The 19,545-nt window shown below is 38.4% G+C and overlaps 2 protein-coding genes across 3 annotated transcripts in view; one reads left to right on the top strand and one right to left on the bottom strand.

Annotated features, from left to right (window-relative positions):
* The window catches only part of SAP30 (Sin3A associated protein 30), a 35,946-nt gene extending 16,967 nt beyond the window's left edge, over positions 1-18,979 (top strand). Inside the window, exons 4-5 of one of the 2 annotated variants that reach the window (XR_004740523.3) lie at positions 14,127-14,217; positions 16,798-18,979. Coding sequence is in view for 1 of the 2 variants with exons in the window: in XM_078366256.1 (XP_078222382.1) it covers positions 14,127-14,132 (6 nt within the window). In the remaining variant the exon portion in view is untranslated. Of the gene's footprint in view, positions 1-14,126; positions 14,234-16,797 lie in introns of those variants that run through there. The other variant, XM_078366256.1, reaches the window with a different exon arrangement.
* SCRG1 (stimulator of chondrogenesis 1) lies at positions 405-10,231 on the bottom strand. The gene is made up of 3 exons (XM_035292616.3): positions 10,032-10,231; positions 3,120-3,375; positions 405-635 (listed from the first exon to the last, which is right to left on the bottom strand). Exons 2-3 carry the CDS (start codon positions 3,359-3,361, stop codon positions 581-583), a joined length of 297 nt encoding a protein of 98 aa, XP_035148507.1. The 5' UTR covers positions 3,362-3,375; positions 10,032-10,231; the 3' UTR covers positions 405-580.
* Positions 18,980-19,545: the final 566 nt, after the last annotated feature.

Here is a 19,545-nt window from a genome sequence, read left to right as displayed (position 1 = left end):
TAGGTTCAAATGACCCTCTTGAGTAACTAAAACTACAGGTGTGGGCACCCTCTTGAGAAACTAAAACTACAGGTGTGGGCACCCTCTTGAGTAACTAAAACTACAGGTGTGGGCACCCACCTGTAATTTTTTTTGTAGAGAGTGGATCTCACTATGTTTCTCCTTTTCCTTCTTACTAGAAAATTTCTAGCTCCCTCCTAAGAATCTCAACTTATACCTGGTTCTTTCAATACGTGGTTAGTAACTGTCAACTTAAGGACTGAAAGTATTTTCAATCCTTGAGCCATGGCTGTGGCTCTTCATCTGGGGGACAGAACTCTTTAACTGAGTGTAATGAACACCTCATAGATGACATTTTCTAGACGAAATTTTTAACCAATGCCAACAATGTCCACAGAGAAAAATTAGATTGAATTAAGTTTTATTACTACTTGTTTAACAGATTTACTTGTCTAAGACAAGTAAGAATTTATAGAATCTATGTTTTTTGCACTGTATAGAAACTAGAAATGCAGTTATATTGATGTAGTGCAGTTTGTGGGAAATCAGGGATGGCGTTCTCCAGAATACATGAAGAGTCTCAGCGATTGTTGCAAGGAATCACAAAAGAGATCTTTGGTCCAAAGAAGATGTCTCTGAAAGAAAGTAGAGCATCAGTTAAATTCACCTGAAGACTAACATGTTCTTTAGTGTCTTCTAGGTTAAAAATAGCCAGTGATTTCCAGGATTTCAGTAATGACTATTCTTTTTAGGTGACTAAAATGTAAAGAAATGAGTGGGAAGACTTGCCACAGAAGCAATAAAAACCAAGAAGGTAATCGATTTGTCTACTTTTCCCTCAATTGCCATTGATATCATGCTACCATTTATCTACAAAGGAAAATAAATATTAGGTAATTCCAAAACTTTATAGTCATGCATACAATTGCATGTGTCTTATATGGGGATAGGCCATAAAGTTTAAATCTGCAGTTAGGAAACAGAAGATTCAACATTTTTGTTTATTAAATACATTTCTAGGTTTTATGGGGAAAGGATAAACGTTACAAGGCTACTCAACCTTTCCTGGTTGAAAGATCACATAAAGTAATACATAAAAATGCATGGAAGAACACAAAATTATATACACATGCAAGATAGTATTATAATTATGGCTTATTAGAAATATACTTAGCAAGACAACCCTGTTGCTACTGGTTGGAATTTCTCTTTAATTTTCCCCAAATCAAGTATATCTACACTGCGGTTCTCATCCATTAACAGAGATAGTCACAAAATTATCATATAAATGTAAGTCCATTTCAGTAAACTGTTTTCAAGTCACACACAAAAAAAGCAAACATGGTATTTTAATATTAGTTAGCCTTTAATTTATGTAGTGCAGGAAAAATGGTCACTTGATGAAATTAATTAACTAGAGTTCTTGGCATCATTGTTTTAGTAGAGTGATTCTTAAACTTTCCTATGCATTATAATCACCTAGCAGATTTGTTAAAACATAATTGCTGGGTCCTACCTCCAGAGCGTCTGATTCAGTAGATCTGGGGTGCAATTCAAGGATGGATATGCAATATTAAAAACTCAGTTGATGCTGAAGCTGCTGCTCTGGGAACCACACTTTGAGAACCAGCTGGCTTCGTAGATGAAATAACTGGTCTGAATCAGAACATCTGGGTTCTAATCCCAGTGTTGTTATTAGCTAGTAATGTGGGATACTACTGGCCATTTCAACTTTCTGCACCTTTCCTTGGTAAGATGGTTATAGCTGCCTTTTCTATTTCACAGATTTCTTAGAAGAATGAAAATATGATGACATCCGTTGAAAGTAATTTGCAAAAGCTAATTTCAGTATGAAATATCCAAAATCATAGGATTTGAAAGATTCCACAATAACCAGGGGGAAATGATTTTAAAATCAAGAACTAAAAATATTTATTAATTTATATACCATAATTTTATATTTGTTTTTTTGTTTGTCTGAGATGAAGTCTCACTCTGTCGCCCAGGCTGGAGTGTGCAATGGCATGATCTCTGCTCACTGCAATCTCCGCCTCCTGTGTTCAAGCAATTCTCTTGTCTCAGCCTCCCGAGTAACTGGGATTACAGGCATGTGCCACCATGCCTGGCTAATTATTTTTGCATTTTTGTAGAGATGGGATTTCACCATGTATACTTGTATTTAAAGTGTAAAATGATGGTAGATAAATCAATAAATATTTATACTTAAAATATAAGTATAAAACAATGGTAATACATTGTCTTGAACTTTTATCTAGTTCATTTCCGGTTTACTTATACATAAAACTAGAAAACTTTTCTGTTCAGTTAATTACTTGATCCATTCAACAGGATTTTGTTTTTTCTTTTCTTTTCTTTTTTGAGATGGAGTTTCACTCTTGTCACTCAGGCTGGAGTGCAATGGCACAATCTCGGCTCACTGCAACCTCCACCTCCTTGGTTCAAACAATTCTTCTGCCTCAACCTCCCTAGTAGCTGGGATTACAGGCATGCACCACCATGCCCAGCTAATTTTGTATTTTTAGTAGAAATGGGGTTTCACCATGTTGGCCAGGCTGGTCTTGAACTCCTGACCTCAGTTGATCCACCCAACTCAGCCTTCCAAAGTGCTGGGATTTTAGGTGTGATGCACCGCACCTGGCCTCAGTAGGATCTTTTACCTAAAACCTTTTCTTGGTTTTCAAATTGGTTTAAGATTTCAATCTTGAGATTGACTCCTACTACTGGTAGATTTTTTTTGTGGCAAAAATCAGATGGGCGCCATTACACTACAGCCTGGGTAACAAGAGCGAAACTCCGTCTCAAAAAAACAAATAAATAAATAAATAAAAATCAGATGGGGAGTTTAGAATTTAATAGATTGAAGTATTATTTTCTGGATTTCATTTACTTTTATTAACTCAGCTAAATTCCATGTGAATTTTCATTTAAATGAAAACATTTAGTTCTTTACACAGTAGTGATTATTCTAAAAAAGCTGGGATTTGAACAGGATTTTATTAAAACAGGTATTAATTTCAGCAAACCCATTATGAAGATGCATCTATAAGTTGTTGTGCATACATTTCCAGGCAATACACTTCGTGATTTCATTTCCTTACTTTGGGCAGCAGAGCAATTCGCTGAAGTTGCAGTAACAGATCATCTCACATCCCTTCCCATCCCAGAAATGATCCTGGACATTGACATCAATCTGTGTGAGGTCAGCTACTCCTTCCGGAAGGTTGTGACAATTGCGATCTTTTAGTATCTTTCTGTAGCAAGAGAGGCGATTTGCAGGCATGGCTTGAACTCCTAGCAGCAAAGTTAGCCCCGCGGTGAAAATGAGTACCATAAATTTCATTTTGGCTTTTGGCCCTGAGACAGAAGAAAGACCGAATGTGTCAATGTTTGTTTTTTAAAGGCAGAATTTATCCGGACCTGAAGTTCTGTAGCATGCTCATAAACTCTTGGATAGAAATGATGGGAGTTGGCCTTTTCTACAATCCTGTTTGTATTTCTCAAAGTGTAGTTTTATGACCATCTATGAAAAAAACCATTTGGAATATTTGTTGAAAATCAAATGCTCAGTCTTCTGGGCTGGGCACAGTGGCTCATGCCTGTAATCTCAGCACGGGAAGCCGATGTGCAAGGATTGCTTGAGCCCAGGAGTTTGAGACCAGTCTGAGCAACATAGTGAGATCCTGTTTCCACAAAAAATTAAAAAATTAGCCATGTATGATGGCATGTGCCTGTAGTCCCAGCTACTCAGGATCACTTGAGCCCAGGAGTTTGAGGCTGTAGTGAACCATGATGATCTCACTGCTCTCCAGACTGGGGATGGCGGAGCGAGACCTTGACACCACACACACACACTCACACACACACACATGCACACACGCACGCACACACATTCATGCACATGCTGTAGGCAGGGAGAAGGGGTTAGTGAGAGCCAGACTCTGCATTTAAGAAGTACCCAAAGCCATATATTTTTTGAACATGGAGTAAAGAACAACGGCTTTTTAAAGTGGTATAAACTCAGACAAATTTCTATAACAAATAGCATAATTTAATTCAGTGGTTCTTTGCCTTACATAGCTTACATCCTAACAACATTGTCAAAAACCTGGGTCCCATCCTGACAGAAACAAAAAAACCCACTTATGTTGATAGTGACAGATGACAGTGTACAGATATGCTTATAGTTTGATTAGCACAAAAGAAAACAATATTGTGGAATGGAAAATTTTCATATGAAGTTTTTAGTGATTAGGTACATTTTAAAAGTAAATGCTTTTAGATAAGATAATGGATTTTGAAATAAATACATTCGTTGCTTTTTTTCCTTTAGTTTAGAAACTAAGTATTTCTTCATATTCCTGAGTTTCAGATTTTCTTTGTGGCACATTCTAATTTGAGCTAGCCATTTTTGGCTTTGGCTATATGTTTCCTTACAATTATCAATATCCAATTTAATTCCCACCTCCAAACATTAGAAGTGAAAGAAAAGACTAAAATAAGATCTACTTCATTTTCTATATATTCAGATTTAATGGAGCAAGATATTACAGTGTTACAGTGCATCACAGTCCAGCATATATAAATGATACCTTCCAATGGGCTTTTTTGAAGGTCATGGTTTAATATGTGATCTGTCATGGAGAATTTTCTGTATGTGCTTGAGAAGAATGTATATTCTTCTGCTGTTGAACTGAATGTTCTATATATGTCTGTTAGGTCCATTTGGTCTGTACTGGTATTGAGGTCCACTCTTTCTTTGTTGATTTTCTCTCTGGTTATTCTATCCATTACTAAAAGTGGAGTATTGCAGTTTCCTGCTATTACTGTGTTGCTGTCTATTTTTCATTTTAGTTCTGTCAATATTTGTTTTATATATTTAGGTGCTCTGATTTTGAGTGCATATATATTTATAATTGTTATAGTTTGCTGGTGGGTTGACCCTTTTATCATTATATTTTCTTCTTTGTCTCTTGTGACAGTTTTCTACTTATAGTCTATTTTGTCAGATATAAAATAACCCACTCTGCTTTCTTTTGGCTACCATATGCATGGAATATCTTTTCATTTCTTTACTTTTACCCTGTGTGTGTTCTTAAATGTTAAGTAAGTCACTTGTAGAAATCATATGTATTGTTTTTTTTCTTTCAGCTACCCTATGTCTTTTGATCTGAGAGTTTAATTCATTGACATTTAAACATTTAAAGTAATTATTGGTGGGGAAGAATTTACTATTACCATTTAGCTTATTGTTTCTAGCTGTCTTGTGGTAAATTCTTCAGTGCTTTTCTTCCCGTCTTGTCTTTTTTTTTTTTTTTAATTGGGACAGAGTTTCACTCTTGTCACCCAGGCTGGAGTGCAATGGTGTGATTTCTGCTCACTGTAACCTCTGCTTCCTGGGTTCAAGCAATTCTCTTGCCTCAGCTTCCTGAAGTAGCGGGGATTACAAGCATCTGCCAACATGCCCAGCTAACTTTTTTGTATTTTTTAGTAGAGATGGAGTTTCACCATGTTGGCCAGACTGGTCTTGAACTCCTAACCTCAGGTGATCCACCTGGCTCGGCCTCCCAAAGCGTTGGGATTACACGCGTGAACCACGCCCCCGGCCTTATGTAAACTTCTATAAGTATTTCCTGTGTGGTTACCATGAGGCTTACATAAAATACTTTATAATTATAAGGCTGTTTTGAGGTGATAACAACTTCAATCATATACAAAAACTCTACACTTTTAATTATCTCTCACCACACTGCGTTATTGATGTCATAATTTACATCTATTTGTACTGTGTATTCATACACATATTTTAAAGTATAGTTATTTTAATTCTTTTATCTTTTAACTTTTATGCTAGAATTAAATGGGATTTAACCACCACCATTTTAGTAATATATAGTAATATAGTAGTCCGTATATATTTGTATATGCACTTACCTTTATCAATGAGTTCCATATTTTCCCATGCTATTGTGTTACATTTAACAATAAAGATGTATAGAGTATTTTCTTATAATTAAAAAATCTTTTTGTTCCATTATGGTCTTTCTATATCTTGCTCTCTCTACCAGGAATGTTCTTTATTCGTCTGGTTTCTTGACTTGTAGGTCTCAGTTTAAATGTCATTCCTTCAATGGCCTTTCAATCTAAGGTATTTCAACCTTAATTTTTCATAGCGCCTTTTTTCTTTTCCTTAATGATACTTATCACAGTTTATATATTTGTGAATTTACTCATTGTATGTCTGTCATTCTCATTAGACCAAAGGTTCGTGACAGCAGTTTATTTTGTTCACTACCATACACCAGTGGCTAATACAATGCTTGGTTCATTCTTGAAAATGAGTGATTTTCCAAAGATGCATTTTTATCCTAGGAAAGCGCCTATAGAGGTTTTATGTTGTCTAAAAGAATATGTGAATTTCTTCAGGCTAATCTAAGGCCTTCCTTTCACTTTCTCTCCACACCTATCATTCATTCCTGTTCAGCTAGCCACGCAGTCAAATCAGTCATCTCTTTAATCCTGTATATGTATCTCTGCCCTGTTGTTCCTTCTCACTCCTTCCCTTTATGTTAATTTCTGACCAAACCATCCACTAAGGACAAACCTTATACTCATGTTTTCTAAGAATCATTCCCCGATTCCAGACAACACCACTCTTATAGCTGACTTGCTCTGTATTCCCGAAGCACTTATATATAATCTGTCCTACAAGAGCTGTGAATGTGAGTAAATAATGCCTTGTCATTGTCAGCATTTATAAGCTGGTGAGCCATTTGGAGAATATGAAGACAATTGGATATGGGGAGTGGAAAATTCAGAGAGCTGATTAATTATTTAGTGAATTGGTCATTATGTGAATTTACCTATAGTCAAGTAGGAAGATTGGGAACAATCATAAAGGGCCTAGAGGATGTGATAGAGGGTTTAGATTTGATTGAGCATATTAAAAAGACATTGGAAGATTTTGACAGAACAGTAACATGATCTGATTTACGTTTTTTATTTTATTATTATTTTTATTATTACACTTTATGTTCTGGGGTATATGTGCAGAACTTGCAGGTTTGTTACACAGGTATACATGTGCCATGGTGGTTTGCTGCACCCATCAACCCGTCATCTACATGAGGTATTTCTCCTCATGCTCTCCCTCCCTTAGCCCCCTAATCCCTGACAGGCCCCAGTGTGTGATGTTCCCCTCCCTGTGTCCATGTGTTCTCACTGTTTAGCTTCCACCTATGAGTGAGAACATGTGGTGTTTAGTTTTCTGTTCTTGTGTTGGTTTGCTGAGAATGATGGCTTCCAGCTTTATCCATGTCCCTGCAAAGGACATGAACTCAATCCCTGGCTTCTCTGTGAAGATATGTTGTGGTGGGACAAGATTGGAAATCGAAGCAATGAAGTTTTTGGTGAGAACTGTTGTGAGATATGAGGCAAGAGGGAAAGAATCAAGGACACCTTTTGGGTTTTTGGCTTGAATGGTGTTGCCATTTGTTGAACTGAGAAAGAATTGGAAGGAGCCATTTTGGGGGGAATCTAGGAGTGAGTTTTTAGACAAGTTAAGATGGACATGCCTATTAGACAACTACTAGAAGATGTTGAGTAGGCAGTTGAATGTGAGTCTAAAGATCAGGGCTGGAAATACAAATTTGAGACTAATGAGGATACTTGTTGACAGTATCTATAGCTCTGGGTCTGGCAGGGCAGTGAGAGTAGACCCAGGAGAGATGAGGCCACGACTGAGGCCCAGGGCAATTCTTTTCAGAGGACTGGAAGAGGAGACGCCAGTATCAAGACAGCAAGGACTGTAACTTCTACTTCTTTCATATTGAAGCAGAGTGACTGGTTCAATGCTGAGTTCAGTCAGCGTTCACAAAATTTCCTTCAGTGAAATGAACAAATAAATTGCTAAAAAAATAAGTAGGTAAATTGCCATAGCACATACCTCTTCTATGTTCATGCCAGAGCATAAAATAGTGTTTTTGCCACAGTCTCAGTCATATACTACAATGGAAAGTTCCACACCTGGAAAGTACCTACTGGTAGTTGTGTGTGAATGTGTGTGTGTGTGTGAACACATTATAAATTACATGTTTTAATGCAGACTTCTCCCTTTACTTAAGTACAGATAAATAGCTTTAACTATTATTTAGCAAATGGAAAAATATCTGAGCCAGCATGTTCCTGGGATATACTGGTTGTTGTTTTCATTAAAGGACACCAAATTTAATCCTTGGCAATCCATCAAAACCATATATGTTCAAGTGCCAATAAGAGTGAAATGACTTTGGCCAATTTGAAGAAAATTGGTCTTTATTTGTTAAGCCGAGGTACATGTACTTAAAAGTCCTCCTGAAATACACCCAAATTACAAAAGAAGACAAAGTTACATACTAAAAATTAAAAGGAGTGAGCAAGAGAAGCTTGTTTTTTTAATTCGATTTTATGTAATTGACATTTTCCAAATATTGTATGATACCTTTTATATCCTAATAGTGTTGGAAGTTTTAAATAGATAATTGCAGAGGATACAGGATTATGAGTTGGAAATGTCTTATTTCCAACTAAACAATCAATCGTTGCCACCATCCTTCTGTAAGGAACTGCGAATTTTGATTCTGTCTGAGGGTATTTAGCACAAGCAAGCTTTGAATGTCTGGAGTTAAATGGAGACTTAAAAAGAAAAATTATCCCATTTAATGGCCAAAACTAACAGGACCATGCAGTTTGAGTGTTCAGACATTTATGGTGCAAATGCTCATACAGCCAGCTGATGTCAGTTCTGGGAACTGGTATTCAGAGCAGTGGCATGAAACAGAGTTGATGAATTAGACAGAAAGGGCAGTCCATTTTCAGCTTGCTTTCAAAAAAGCAGAAAGAGAGAAGCAAAGCTGCAAAAGCAAATGAAAACCCCAGCCCAGAACTTGACATTTGAAATATCAAAATTATAGATGGCAGAGATTAAAATTGCTGCCCGGTTTGTGATGTTTTCCATTCATCTTTCTTGGAAGGTAAAAATCACTATTATTTTAAAGTTCCCTTTTTTTTCTTATTAACTCCCTTAAAAAGATGTTTGTGTTAGAATGTCTGGGTCCTGAAGTGAAATTTCCCAAAGTGTGTGTTAAAGAACGGAAGTAGTATTAAAACGTGAATAAGCTGCTTAAAGATCCTTAAAACAGACACATCCTAAATATCTAACATACCTTCATCCATAGAAAAACAAAATCCACATCCTCCCTAAAAAGTGATCTGCCTTCAGGCTCTTACAGCATGCCAGAAGATGATATTAATATTCAGTCTTGCATCATTCCCCTTCTTTTCCTGGACACAGTAAATCATCATCACTGGAGAAAAGGACCAGCATTTGGGAGAGCTTTTCATAGCCTGTGTAACTAAGTTAAGGAATTTTAAAGAGGAATTTTTCTAAGTCTCAGAGAGAAAAAGTGTTCGCTTTATATTTGCAGTACAGACTCCGTTGTGTTCCAAGAATGGACACCAAGGATGAATTCAATGAATTCCCTTTTTGTATCACACATTTGTACCCGTTTCTTTTCAGGAATCAGGATTTCTAAAAGCAAAAAACATTTGCTTTCTTAGATATTGCAGTTAACTTCATGTAGTGTGGGTAAGACGGCTGCTGCATTTAAAACAATCTGAGGTACTTCATCATCCTCATATAGTTCTGAGGAGTGGGATAAGTCCTGTTGTGTGGGATGGCATTCAGAGTGAATTTGGGCATTAAATAAATAACAGGGAAGAATCTGCCTCTTTTTTAAACCTATGATGAAATGACTTTCCTGGTCAAGAAATACATATTTTTCTTCTCTTTTAATCTGATTATTTGCCTTTCTACTAGGAAGCATCACATTTTTCAAAGTGCCCGCACCATCTCCTCAGAGGATCTCTTTCTTTTCTGACTCAATACATACATACATTTCTGCTCTAATCTACAGCAGTAATTTTGAGTAGAACAAATGACATAAGATGTTTTTTATAGAGAAAAAATTACATACCTTTTTCTTCTTCTTTCCTTTTAGTCTTCTTGGCAGAGGATGCTTGTTAAATGCTCACACTCACTGGGTGAGTTTGGGCAAAAGGGGAAGAGAGGAGGTGCTGGAAGGAGCTTCTTTACAACTGAACCTTTGTCTGCCTTGTCTCTGGCTTGGGATCGACAGACTCGCTGCTCCGGCCAGGACTGCGGGGAGGAGGGAGTGAAGGAACCGAGTCTGCAAGAACTGCCTCCTTTGGAACTGTTCAGTTTGTTCCAAACCAGGCGAGAATGAACTGAACAGCTTCTTTACAGAGGGAAATAACTAGTCTATACAAGAACCTGGGGAAGGCAGACTCTTGCAGCAATAAAATATAAAACCTGAGGGATTTTAAAAGAACACAGAGTGATTTTTCCCTTAAGGAAAATTCTGTGTGTGTGTGTGTGTGTGTGAGAGAGAGAGAAGAGAAGAGAAGAGAAGAGAAGAGAAGAGAAGAGAAGAGAAGAGAAGAGAAGAGAAGAGAAGAGAAGAGAAGAGAAGAGAAAAGGGGGAATGGCTAGCTGTGCGCCTCTTTCCCTTTCACAGTTTTCCTTGCCATCTAGATCTCTTACAACATTTTGGTGGAAGATATGTTCCAATTCACATTCCACTGCTTGCATTTCTCACACCAAAGAGGCATTACTAGTCCATGGAAAGCTAAAATAAATGACTAAAAAAGAAATATACTCTGTGCCTTAGAAATAAAGGCTCAAAAGAAATTTTATTCTCTCTTCAGCAAGCTATACTGGAATTCTAGCATCTCTTGACTTTTAGGTTTACAAAACATTTGATTAGGAGTAGTGTTCTGGGAATTAGAGGTATGATATTGTAATGGAGTTGGAATTATCTAGACAGACAATGGAGGAAAGGACATTCCAGGTTGAATTACAAAGGCATGAAGGTGAAAGAGAGGGTGACGACTTTGGAGATTAAGTAGCTTCATTTGGCTAAAACCAAACATGGTAGGAGATGAAATTCGAGAGATATGAAGCAGAAAATTGATGAAGTACCTCATATGCCATGCTAAAATATTTGGATTTTATCCTGAAGATGAATGGAAAGAAGATGAAAACATATTAAGAAAAGGTGAAAGCTTGACTGCAGTGTGAAAGGATGGTGTCCCGGGAGGAAAGGAGACCAAAGACAGAGAACACAGGCTTTTACTGCAACCCAGAAGAGAAGATAGGAAGGAAAACTGAAAAGACTTGATGAACAATTAAGTGTTTAGTTTAGGGTAGATGTAGGAAACTTTATTAACTTTCCAAGGCTTGGCCCTTCGCATGGGCCATACTGTTAATCATCTAGAAAAAGAATATAAATGGAAGAGCTGTTATTCATCTAGGAAAAAGAATACAAGAGTTTTGGTTGGAGGAGGAGTGGGAAGATAGAAATGACTTTGTTGGTGAATGTTGAGTTTAAGGAACCCTAAATGCATTTGAGAATGTTTAGTAGGCAGGTGGTTAAATGGACCTGGGGCTTAGGAAAAAGCCCGGTCTGGAGAATTATTTTACCAACCAATCAACTCAATATCAGATAATCTCAACTAAATAACTAATAGAGTTATTCAATTAAATTATAGCTGAAGTCATAGTTGTAAGACTAGAAGGTTACTGTGCTCTTACTGTGTGCCAGGCCTTTCACACGTCTGAACTCATCCACTCTCCTTTCAGCCCTGTGAAATAGGTACTATTATTAGTCCCATTTTATAAATGCAGGAAACGTTAGAGATGTCAGATAACCTGATTCAAATCACACACACAGCCAGAAAATGGAAAGACCCTGGCAGTGTGGTTGTAGTGTCTTTGTTTCCCACCGTTATGCTGTACTGCCCCTTAGAATAGATTAGAGATGATAGGACTGAGAGAAGAATCATTTAAGGGATGGGTAGAGAACTGGGAAGGAAATTGACAAGAGGTAGCCAAAGAAGTAGTGGGAAAATTAGGAGAATGTCATCATGGAAGTTAAAGGAGTATTTCAAGAGAATGGAGGTGAATGGAAGGCCACTGATGACAGCAGTGTTGGGAGAGCCGCAGACGCACACCCTGATATGAAGGTAGGTAAAGCAAAGTGGAGGTCGGTAAAGCCAGAAGCAGCTCCAGCCCTGAGAGAGATCAAATCTCTGCTTGGTCTCCATTTCACTGAAGCTGGAGCAAGTGGCGTGGACTTCTGGAAGGGAGATGAGAAGTTTGTCTGCAATGGACTGCACATTTCCTTCACATATTTATAAACAAGCCTGCTGTGATCCTTACTAAAGATGATGCGACACACAGATGGAGTTAATTTGTTTGCATGATTTAAATGTACAGAAATATGTGAGTATGAGGAGGAAAATGGAAACTAGTTTTTATTCCACCTTAAGAGCTATCCGTCCTGTTTACCTCACATAGATCTAGACCAGAGGTATGGCGCCAAGGCAAATCAACATACCCTATACATGATTCCTCTCTTCACTCTGTTTTACTCTTATTTCCCTGTGTGTCTCTTTCTTTCTAAATTTCCCTTATTGTGCTGCTCATTTTGTCTCCTTGTGTCTGAATTCATAGCTGCTCAAAATAGTTGATTCATTTTTATATTCAGCAACACTGAATTCCATACAATATGCTTGGCATTGTGCTTATGAATGCTGGCTGTAAGTGGTACACAGCAGCTCTCAGTAATGATCTAATCGTCTCTGGATCACGTTCTGAGCCATTTGGGAAAGTTTCCTCCTAAGAAGCACATTTGGCCCTGGCCTCGAAGTCCCTTGTGTTTTCAAACATGTGTTTATTACTAGCTGGATTTCCCATCATTTCTAGGAGGAATTATTAAACGTTATCAAACTATAATGCTTGTCATTCATCCTGATATCCATTACATGGAGTTGTTCATCTGAGAAGGAGCTGAACTGCAAACCAAGGCCTGCAATCACAGTCTGCCCTTGTGGCTTTTAATTTGTGGCTCAAATCTAAAACCACTCTTTGTTTTCCTGTACATGGAGCCTTAAGGCCTTTTTGTTTTCTTTCCTAATGGGCTGTTACTCAGACCGCTTATTGAACCCACTTTATGTTGCTCTGAAGACCACCTGTTTCTTTTTTTTTTAATTGCATTTTAAGTTTGGGGTACATGTGAAGAACATGTAAGATTGTTGCCTAGGTACACACATGGCAGTGTGGTTTGCTGCACCTGTTTCTTGCACCTGTTTCTTTTATGAGACAGAGTCTTGCTCTGTTGCCAGGTTGGAGTGCAGTAGGGCTATCTTGGCTCACTGCAACCTCTGCCTCCTGGGTTCAAGCAATTCTCCCGCCTCAGCCTCCCAAGAAGCTGGGACTACAGGGGCGTGCCACCACACCTGGCTAATTTTTGTATTTTTAGTAGAGACGGGTTTGTATTTTTAGTGTTGGCCAGGATGGTCTCGATCTCTTGACTTTGTGATCTGCCTGCCTCGGCCTCCCAAAGTGCTGGGATTACAGATGTGAAGTACTGTGGCTGGCCGTGACCACCTGTTTCTTTGGGACAGCCTCAGGAGTCTCCCAAAGTGAACCTCTTATGTAACATAGGTCTTCTATTTTAAGTAAAACTGTCCAAATGTAATGTACAGATTTCCAGAAAATATGTCCAGCTATGTATTTTTATGTGATGATGATGATGATATGTGTATTTTATTTCTATAGGTATATGTTATCACTCTTAGGTCCAATCAGATTTGTTAGAAATAGAAAAATCCTCATAAATTAGTGATAAGACCTATTCGTGAGTAGAGAAACATTTGATACAGAATTTAAGCAATTACATTCAAAGTACTGAAATTAAATTTGTCAAGGGATCTAATTAGTATTTCTTTTTTTAAAAAAAAATCCCAAAATTGAAAAATTAAGAAAAACACCAAAAAACAGCAAAATCCTTCCAATCAGATGAAGTCTCAGGAGATGTCTGAGATATAAATAATTTCAGATATTGAACATTTTAAGCTTGTGAGAAGAAAAATGGGAACATGCATTAGTTCTTCCTCTGCTGTCCAACTGGAAGCTCATGCATACACTCTGACTTAGAATCTGCTGCTCCTCTGTTTCATGATTGACCCCTTTCTCTCATTTCCCTCAGGCTTAACTCCTTCTGGACTCACTGAGGCTGGCAGTATGGGGAGAAGCAGCAGCTGGTTTCAGCCTTCACAGTTCACACCTCCCTGGGAGAGGTAGGACTTGTTTTATGTGAGTATCCTTGACAAAAAGGAGCCTCAAAATAATTACACTAATTGAAAGCTAACTCACAATATGCTTGTTGAAACTGATGAGTTGCAGACAAAATTGCCTCTGAAAACTACCTTTAAAATCTTTCATCAGTCAAAAAGAAACAAGCTTTTTTATTAACTTAACTATTTTCAAACTCAGTAAAAGAGTTTTCTTTTTGATTAAAACTGTTTAAAGTATCCCTTAAGATTTCCACTGAACCTGGGACATTTATGCTTAGAATAGTTTTTGCAAGTGGGTTGAACAACATAACCTCTGTTACCCAAACCCAGCTTTATGTTGCTGGTGTGAGATTCAGGAAAACAGATTTTACTGAGGACTCTCCAGTGAGGCCCTTGAGGAGTCAGCAGAATCACCAAGTAACTGTTGTGTAAGAGGGTGAGCTGATGCTACCTTCCTGAAGGGAGAGAAATGCTTCCATGAGGCATTCCTGTTGGAATGCAGTTTCGATGGTATGATGTACCTAGGAATGGCTAGGATTCCCAAATGGGCAACCCTGGCTACAATGGGGATAGCCGGGAGAGTCTTCTGATGAAATGCTTTTAGTCAGGATAGCAAACACAGGCTTCTTTTACCTGGGCATAGAGAGTAAGGCATCTGCCTCCACCCCACCCCCACCCCAGAATGTTGGGCTTTTTAACAGAATTGATACATAGAGATTGTAAGGTTACTTGTGTGACCATGAGTAACATGATTTTCAATGCTGCAGAAATAAAGTCAGAAAGATGAACGTCAGGAGAGACGTGTGTCCAAGACAACTATCCACTTTTAGGAGCTCATGGAATAGTTGGAATGAATGGTAATGTTAATATGAAAATAAACTTTGGCGGGAAAAGAGGCCAAGAAGGAAAGGAACATGAAAATAACTTTTTTAGTTTCCTGGCACTCTCTAAGGGGCATTGGACTGGTGCATGGAATCACAGCCCAGAGCCTAGCAATATTTTTATGATTTGTTGGAGACAACCTACTCACTTACCAAACCTAGAAAGATGGAAAGATTGACTGAGTGTGTTAACGTGTATTCTTTTGTAAGTCCCGAGTTATTGCCCTAATTTTCTCAAAGTTGTTTCACCAGAGACAAGCATCTGGTGAGTTGATAATGTTAATTTTAACAGCAATGATAGTACTAATAATAATCCTATTAACTGCCATTGCCAAGTGTGCTAAACATTTTACAAATGTTGCCTTATTTAGTACAAGCAACTTGCTTTCGTGAGGTAGTTTCCAGATGGGGGAACTGGGGTTCAAAAAAATTAAGCAACTTGGCCAAGATGACACAGCTGATAGGTAGTGGGGCACAAACTAGAAACCAACAAAACTGTGCTCTTAGCCTGCTGCCACAATAAATAGTAAGAGGAATAGAATGAGAGATTGGAAAACCTAAAATAACAGCACTTTAAAAAAAAATTGTGACCCATAACTTGAGCATGCGTGAATCGCCCATGCTCTCTGTGAGCCATAGAGTCATCTTTTACTGTGTTTCCTCCATCCATTTTCTGTTCACATTTAGCTTGAAACAGTTCTTACCTGCACAGTCAGAAACTTAAATCAGCTGAATGATGTTTTCTACAAAGTCAGATATGGAAAACTGCCAAAATAGCCCCTGGGACAGAGTTTTTAAGTGATTATAATTCTGGAAGTAAAACCAGTCACTCAGTAAATATTTGCTAAATGAATGAATGAGGTAATGAATAAGTGAGTGAGTGGATGAGATTCTTGGGTAGAGGAGAGGTTCTTCGGAAGCAATCATTCATAATTATTTATTGAGTATCTGCTGTGTACCATGAACAATGTTGCAGTGCCGCTGAAGGCGAAGTTCAGCCCCCGATCACCACCCTTTCCTCAAGGTCCTCTCCAAAGCACAGGCTGGCCAGCTTGGTTACTGGGTCCTACTGTAAACCCTCAGTCTTCTCCTTTGTAAAATAAGGGGTTTGATGGATGATTTTTATTGTGCCTTTTATTTTCCATTTTTCCATGAGTAAATGATTTTTTCTTTTGTATTGAGATGGAGTCTTGCTCTGTCACCCAGGCTGAAGTGCAGTGGCACAATGTTGGTTCACTGCAACCTCTGCCTTCTGGGTTCAAGCGTTTTTTCTGCCTCAGCCTCCCGAGCAGCTGGGACTACAGGTGTGCACCACCACGCACAGCTAATTTTTGTTTTTTTTTTTGTAGAGATGGGGTTTCACCATATTGGCCAGGCTGTTCTTGAACTCCTGACCTCGAGATCCACCTGCCTTGGCCTCCCAAAGTGCTGGGAATACAGACATAAGCCAGTGCACCTGGCCATTCTAAATATAATTTTTAAACAAACATTTTAATTTTAGAATAGTTTTTGATTTACAGAAAAATTCCTAACTTAGTACAGAGACTTCCTATATACCCTATGCCCAGTTTCCTCTATTATCTAACTCTTACATTAGTGTGGTACATTTTTTATAATTAATGAATCTATATTAACACATTATTATTAACTGAAGTTCATTCTTTATTTATTTCTACTTAGTTTTTGCCTTTTTCTGTTGCAGGATCCCCTGCCCAGAACACTGCATTACATTTGGTTGTGTCTCTTCAGGTTCCTCAGTGTCTCAGACTTTCCCTGTTTTTGATGACTTTGACCATTTTGAGGAATACTTGTCAAGTATCTTGTAGAATGCCTCTCAACTTAGATCTGTCTAATATTGGTCTTAGGATTAAACTCGGGTTATGTGTTTGTAGAAAGAGGACCACAGAGTTAAAGTGCCATTTCCATCGCGTCATATCACACGTGGACATACAAGTCAGGAATGTGACTTATCCTTGTTGATTTAACTTCAGTCACCTGGCTCAAGTGGTTTTTGTTATGTGTCTCCACTACACGTTTACTCTTTTTCTCCCCCTTTCATGATACACTCTATGGAAGGAAGTCCTTATGCACAGTCCATGCGTAAGGAGTGGGGAGTTATGCTTTACCTCTTTGAGGGCAGAGTGACTACATAAATTTTGGGGAATTTTTCTTCACATGAAATTTATCCATTGTTGCTCATTTATTTACTTGTATTAGGATGAACTCATGTATATTTATTCTATACTTTGTATTATTTTATACTTTGGATTAAAGTATTCCTTGCTCAAACTGTCTCAGCTTTAGCCTTTAGGGTCTCCTGTAGTTGCCTCTTGTGTCTCTTTCACATACCCCCATCAAGGTTGTGGGTTTTGCTTTTGTTTTGCTTGTGACCACTTTCTTCCCTTCTGTCACTAAAATACTGCTCCAGGCTCATCTTGTGTATTTCCTATCCCATGACTAGAACCAGCCGTTTCTTCAAGGAGCCCTGGTTTCTTTCATTGAAGAATAAATTAGAAACGAAGATCTGGGAGCTGGGTGTGCTCATTAGTACTGGTGTGTCATAGCTTCTCATTCCTCTCATCTGACAGAGCGAGGAAATATACGGTGGATACCAACCTGTGTAAATACACATTTCTGTAAATATTACTATACGTAACCATCTGTATCTATAACAACCTAAACATGCATTTATACTGATGCCCCCAACTCTAATCCATTATGACACGAATCATTTGAGCCTCCTCCTCTTGCTCGTCTGTAATCTCCTGCTCCAGCAGTGAGAACCTGACTCTAGTATCAGCCACTTATTTAATTGTTCATTTCCAGTATACATGTATAGCAGCATCAGAAATGCTAACCCATACCTCATGGTAAACAATTTTCCAGTATACATGTATGGCAGCGTCAGAATTGTTAACACACACCTCATGGTGAACAATTTTGTCAACTAGAGTATAGTGTTTGATACAGTGTCTTTTACCTTTAGTTTGATAGACTCTATTCATTCCCAAAGTCACATAGGTCTACAACTTTCTCCTCACTACACCTTTCAGTGAGGTTGTTTTATACATGTGTAAGAAAGTTAGATTATTTTGACACATTCTGTGTTTCATCTGGCATTGTACAACCTCCTAAATAATTGTTCGTAATTTGCATGCATTAAGATTCAGTCTTTATGCTGAAAAGGTCTATGGGTTTTGACAGTGTACAGTGCCCTGTACATACCATTACACTGTGATACAGAATGGTCTCTCCACCCTAAAATATCTCCTGTGCTTTACCTATTTAACCCTTCCCTACCTCCTACCCTGAACTCTTGGCAGCCATTGATCTTTCTACCATCTCTATAGTTTTAACCTTTCTAGAATGTCATATAATTGGAATCATGTAGTGTGTAACCATTACATACTGGCTTTTTTCACTTAGCAATATACATTTAAGATTCATCGTTGTATTTTCCTGGCTTGATAATTTCTTTTTATCACTGAATAATATTTCATTGTATAGATATACCAGTTTGTTTATACTTTCTCCTGTTGTAGGACATCTTGGTTGCCTACAGTTTTTGGCAATTAAGAATAGAGGTGCGGGTTGGGCATGGTGGCTCATGCCTGTAATCCCAGCACTTTGGGAGGCCGAGATGGGCAGATCATCTGAGGTCAAGCGTTCGAGACCAGCCTGGCCAACATGGCAAAAGCCCATCTCTACTAAAAATACAAAAATTAGCCAGGCATGGTGGCACATGCCTGTGATTTTTAGCTGCTCAGGAGGCTGAGGCAGGAGAATCACTTGAACCTGGGAGGTGAAGGTTGCAGTGAGCTGATATTGCACCACTGCACTTCAGCCTGGACAACAGAACAAGATCTATCTCAAAAAGAAAGAAAGGAAGGAAGAAAGAAAGAAAGAAAGAAAGAAAGAAAGAAAGAAAGAAAGAAAGAAAGAAAGAAAGAAAGAAAGGAAGGAAGGAAGGAAGGAAGGAAGGAAGGAAGGAAGGAAGGAAGGAAGGAAAGAATAGAGGGGCTGGGGCTGGGTGAGGGGGCTCATGACTGTAATCTCAGCACTTTAGGAGGCTGAGGTGGGCAGGTCACCTGAGGTCAGGAGTTTGAGATCAGCCTGGCCAACATGGTGAAACCCCATCTCTACTAAAAATACACACACACACACACACACACACACACACACACACACACACAAAAGAAAGAAAATTAGCCAGGCATGGTGATGGGTGCCTGTAGTCGCGGCTACTGGGGAGGCTGAGGCAGTAGAATCACTTGAACTTGGGAGGCAGAGGTTGCAGTGAGTTCAGATCGTGCCACTACACTTCAGCCTGGGTGACAGAGTGAGACTTCATCTCAAAAGAAAAAAAAAAATAGAGGTGCTATAAATATTTGTATGTAGGTTTTGTGTGGATATAAGTTTTCAATATCCTTTTAACATTTACTTTTTAGGT

The sequence above is a fragment of the Callithrix jacchus genome, chromosome 3 (assembly GCF_049354715.1).
Source record: "Callithrix jacchus isolate 240 chromosome 3, calJac240_pri, whole genome shotgun sequence".
NCBI classification, from domain to species: Eukaryota; Metazoa; Chordata; class Mammalia; order Primates; family Cebidae; genus Callithrix; species Callithrix jacchus.
Note: the sequence above shows the minus strand (reverse complement) of the source record. Positions and strands in the feature narration are given on the sequence as shown.